Source organism: Amblyomma americanum, chromosome 3 (assembly GCF_052857255.1).
Source record: "Amblyomma americanum isolate KBUSLIRL-KWMA chromosome 3, ASM5285725v1, whole genome shotgun sequence".
Classification (NCBI taxonomy): domain Eukaryota; kingdom Metazoa; phylum Arthropoda; class Arachnida; order Ixodida; family Ixodidae; genus Amblyomma; species Amblyomma americanum.
Window position 1 is genome coordinate 201137229 of NC_135499.1, and position 4736 is coordinate 201141964.

The following is a 4736-nucleotide window of genomic DNA, read 5'->3' on the forward strand; positions in this document are numbered from 1 at the left end:
GTTTGCTGTAAAAAAAGGCAGGAATTCGTTTGGGACATTCCTCAACAGCAAGCGTTCGACGAATGGAAGAAGCTACTCTCATCTCGCCCATTGCTAGCGGTCTACGATCCTGCTAAGCAGACAATGGTCAGTGCAGACGCTTCGTTCTATGGACTGGGGGCAGCGATTCGACAAAAACAGGCCAGTGGCAAGTTTTTGGTCATCGCTTATTCCTCCCGGCTTCTATCTGGCACGGAGAAACGCTATGCGCAAATAGAGAAAGAGACTCTTGCCTTTGTTTGGGCGTGCGGAAAATTCAATGACTACCTGGTCGGCAAGCAGTTGTATCTCCGGCAAGTTGTATCTCCGAGAACTCTGCACAAAGTTATGGCCTTCCCGACGAGATTTACCCCTTGAAGTGAAATCCTTCTACGAGCATCGTCAACAGCTCACCGTATAGGACGATCTGCACTCTACGCAGCCTATGTGGTTGTCCCACTCACGTGCAGAAAAGAAATTTTGCGCCTTTTGCACTAAGGTCACTTCGACATCACGAAGACCCAGGCCCGCGCTAAGGAGTTCGTTTGGTGGCCTACAGTGGCCAAAGACATCGCAACCACAATAAAACATTGTCCAGAATGTGTCAAGTCGTCCAGCAACCGAAAAATGCCCCTTCAAAGCACCGAGTTTCCTTCAAGACCATGGGAGAGAGTTGCAATGGACCTGTTCTTCTTCAATCGCCACTGGTGGTTAATCGTGACTGATTATTATACTCCAGATATCAGGATCTTACTCGTCTACAGAAGCTATCATCTAGTACAGTGATCAATCACTGCAAATCAGTTTTCGCCCGGCACGGCATTCCAGAGGTGGTGGTCTCCGATAATGGCCCGCAGTTCTCGTCCTCTGACTTCGCTTAGTTTGCTCAAGAATACGGGTTCAAACACGTCACATCAAGCCCACAATACCCTCAGAGCAACGAACTCGCTGAGGTTGCGGTGAAAATCATCAAAACTTCAATCAAAAAGACCCAGGACCCGTACCTGACCCACTTGTCCTACAGGTCAACTCCATTGAAAAATGGCTACAGCCCCTCTGAACTATTAATGGGGACAAAGACTTCTTTGACTCCCGGAAGACTTGTTCCCCGTTTGCCAGACGCCACTAAACTTCGGAATTTTGAAACCCAATACCGCGAACAGCAGCGAAGAGACTACGATAGAAGACATGGCGTACGGCAACTTCCGACCCTTCTGGAAGGAGATGAAGTCTGGGTTATAGACTTAAAAGTGAAAGTGAGCATGGCGTCGCCCGCAAGCGAGCCTAGGTCATATATAGTTGACACTGGGAACGGCACTATACAGCTAAATCGAACCCATCTTTTCCCTTTTCTCAAGCCTGCGGAAGAGGAGAGAGACAACCAAGACGTCGTATACGAGGAATCTCTCCCTGGGACTTCAGTTTCTCCAGAAGATTCACAAACAACCTGCGCTGACGCCTCCCACCGGCACACCAGGTGTGAACGTCGCGTCATTCCTCCCAAGAGTTTGCTTTTCTGTTAGGGGGGATGATGTAGGCAGTAGCCACATGCGGTGGCTAGGCCGTCTGCTTGGCTTGGCTTGGCTTCGCTGCGCTGCTGCGCGCTCGCGCGAGGATCGCGGCGGCTGGCACGCGTCTCGGGCTCGTGCCGGTATTCGCCGGGCTGGAATAAACCTGTCCTGTTGGCGTCTCAACACCCTCCGGTTTCCTCATGTGGGTACAAGCTTTGGCCAGCCTAGTGTTAGGCTTCCGTAAGGCCCCTCCATAGCGTTAGCGACCATAGAAGGGCTTTAGGCTTCCCGGGCTGCATGGCTTAGGAAAGGAGGCTTTGCCTTCAAATCTCACCACTGCCGGCTTGAACGGGAGTCCATGCTCGCGGAAATTAATTGTTGAGGTTGGCCTCTGTCGAACTAGCACATATCCACAGCGGGAGATCGGCCAGGGTTGGGTGCAGTCCAAAACAGGAGATGGAATTCCTGCTTTCAGTAATGTCGAACGATCATATGATAGGTGGCTGAGGAAACTGGGAAGATTTTGTAATAATGTTGAAGGAGGTTGAAAAGATGATTTAGAATAAAAAAATTGTATTTGCTGAGTCATTGGTAAAAATTACACATGTGTGGGCACCTGTTGTTGCCTCAGAAGCGATGGTGCATACCCACTATGGGGTACTGGCCAGGGTTTGATCAATACCACCTAGATAACTTAGCTAGTCTAGGTGGTATTGGTTTGATGCAGGCCCAAACAGGAGGAAAGGTCAACCAGGCTTATCTCAGGGGGCTCATAAGTAAAAATTGAGGATTTTGGCACTTAATTGCTTCTGGTGCAACGCGGCGTTCTTCTTTCACGTCAGCACACGTCAGCACGCTTTCTAGAGAACGCGTGCGCTGGGTTTGCATATCAACGTGTGCATGGTTTGTTAAAAAGTGGCTCGACATTAAGGCTCACTGGAGCCCAACATTTTTTATGTCGCTGGAGCACTATTACCGTCGTTTTAAGGACTGGCAGAAATGTTTAAAAGATTTTTGACTAACGGCTCGGCAAAATTTTCTCTGAGGAAATGTGACAAAAAAAAACATGTATGATGCATGTAATGCTTCAAAGAGGAAACGGCGTAGCCATGTATGCGATTGAGTGCGATACAGAAGGAAACTGCAGCAATTAAGCGACTCGGTAGGTACCGACTGCGGCAGGGGGCGGTTTGGCGGAAGAAGACGAAGAAGCCTATAAGCTGCGCCGCGCAGAAGCAGGCCTTGAGAAGGGGTGAAGATGCCGCAGTACGTGGAAGACGAGCAGAGGCTGCTCTCACAGCGGCGGAGGCACCGCTCGCGTAGGGACCCATTCGTGAAGACATGCATCGCGTACTTTGGCACAGCGTGCGTCGGCTTCACGATGCTGCTAATTGGTGGGTTCGTCTTCGTGATCGCCTTCGACGTCCTCAAGGAGGACTACAGTGCCACTGCCGTTTTTCCAGTCAAGGTCCGCTCGCAGAGGCATAAACCCGTGCCCATCCTGTGCCACGTGAACGTGGCCAGATTCTACGATCGTGCTGTTCCCTACAGCCCTACCGACCTTCCGGGTAACTACTGCTCGCACCTGGTGCTTGCCCTCCGCGGCTTCCTCAGCGGCGGAAGTGGAAAGCCATATAGTACCTTCGGTCTGGTGCAGTCGCGCCTCATCGAGCTGCGCGACGAAATGAACAAAAGCTTCCCGCACCTCAGGTACCTGGTCGCCGCAGGCGGCGAGAATGACGATAGCCGACCAGCCTCCCACGAGACTCCAAACGCCACGGTGCTCAGGACATTCCTGGCAGAGATGGTTCGCTGGCTGCTGCAGATCCGTATCCATGGGCTCGTGCTCGACCGCGTGTTCCTCGCCGGGAGCGACTACCGATGGCATACGACTGCCTTCCTGTCGCACCTCAAGAAAGTCATGCACAAGCACGGCCTCCTCTTTATCGTGACCGCGACGTCGGACGCGGGTACCGTTAGAGGAGACGTCAGGCTTGGCCGACTAAGCAAGTTCCTCGACTACGTTGGCGTAGTGACGCACGGTATGCACCGCGCAGCCAATGCGTCCGACCGCATCCTTGTGCCTTTCTACCATCAGCGTGGCCGCAAAGGTGGCGGAAGCGTGGAGGACTCCATCGAGCACGCGATCTCTGGCGGCGTGCCCCGTAGACGGCTTCTGGTCACCATCTCTCTGTCAGGCTACGTGTGCACCGTATCCAAGCTCCCCGGGAAAAACGAGGTGCCCACATGGAGCAACGCGCGGGATGTTCGCGTCGTGTCCTACGGAGAAGCGTGTCGCCTGATGCAGCAAGCCGGCTGGGCAGTGTCCTTGGACCGCGAGAGCGAGAAGCCCCACGCCTGGCGAAACAACCTATGGATGGGGTACGAGGATGAAATCAGCGTACGCAAGACGGCTTCGCTTGTGGACAAGATGTTCCTCGGAGGAGTCATCATTTGGGACGTTGGAAGCGACGACTACTCGGGGCGCTGCGGACTCATGAACCCGTTGGTGAGGGCCGTCTTCACTGAGGTTGAAGGGACGCCGACTGACGATAGCGCGGCGTCCATTATACCTACGTTCAACGCAACCGACGGTGACGCGAGTATAGGTCACATTCTTAACGAGACAAATATTTTGCCGTGACGCTGCCTGGTAAAGGAGAGAGTAAAGCCTTGTCCGGCTTGGCTTGCCTTCTTTAGCTTTGCAGCGGTATATTTTATACAGTGCTGATATTATGCTAATAGTGGTATGAACATGTATAAAACGTTTTTATATATTGTCATCGCACGATCTTGAAACGTGAAATTCACGTCATGTTCAATGAGACGCTTCAGTTTTCTAGAGTATTGTTGTCCTTGTTTAATTATATGGGCGATTGTTAGAGGCAGCTTACAATGCCCATGTGTCACAGCGACTTAAGCCTGTAGCGGGTGCCTTGCTTTCAAAGTGAAGACTCCTGCTCTGACAGTGTCAGAACATCCACCCGTTCTTCTTTTCTTTTATTCCTTTTATGTTACACCATCTGACATACTATATTGTATCATTTATATATTGTATCAGTTATGTATTGTATCATTTATATTACTTAGCAAGGTATGCAGTATTGGTTACGTTTTATTATTTCTGACCTTGTGCGCTTTTCTGCGTACACTGCTTTTCGTTCTGTGTGAGAAAGTGCGGTTAACAATAACAACCACATTTTAGTT

The 4736-nt window shown here is 51.2% G+C and overlaps 1 protein-coding gene across 1 annotated transcript; it reads left to right on the forward strand.

Annotated features, from left to right (window-relative positions):
• The first annotated feature begins 2787 nt into the window (after positions 1–2787).
• LOC144124340 (chitotriosidase-1-like) lies at positions 2788–4223 on the forward strand. The gene has a single exon (XM_077656974.1). The coding sequence runs from the start codon at positions 2788–2790 to the stop codon at positions 4171–4173; it is 1386 nt and encodes a 461-aa protein (XP_077513100.1). The 3' UTR covers positions 4174–4223.
• Positions 4224–4736: the final 513 nt, after the last annotated feature.

Bases quoted from the DNA above. Each gene is read 5' to 3' on its own strand.
- LOC144124340 (XM_077656974.1), top strand. From the start codon at position 2,788: ATGCCGCAGTACGTGGAAGACGAGCAGAGGCTGCTCTCACAGCGGCGG.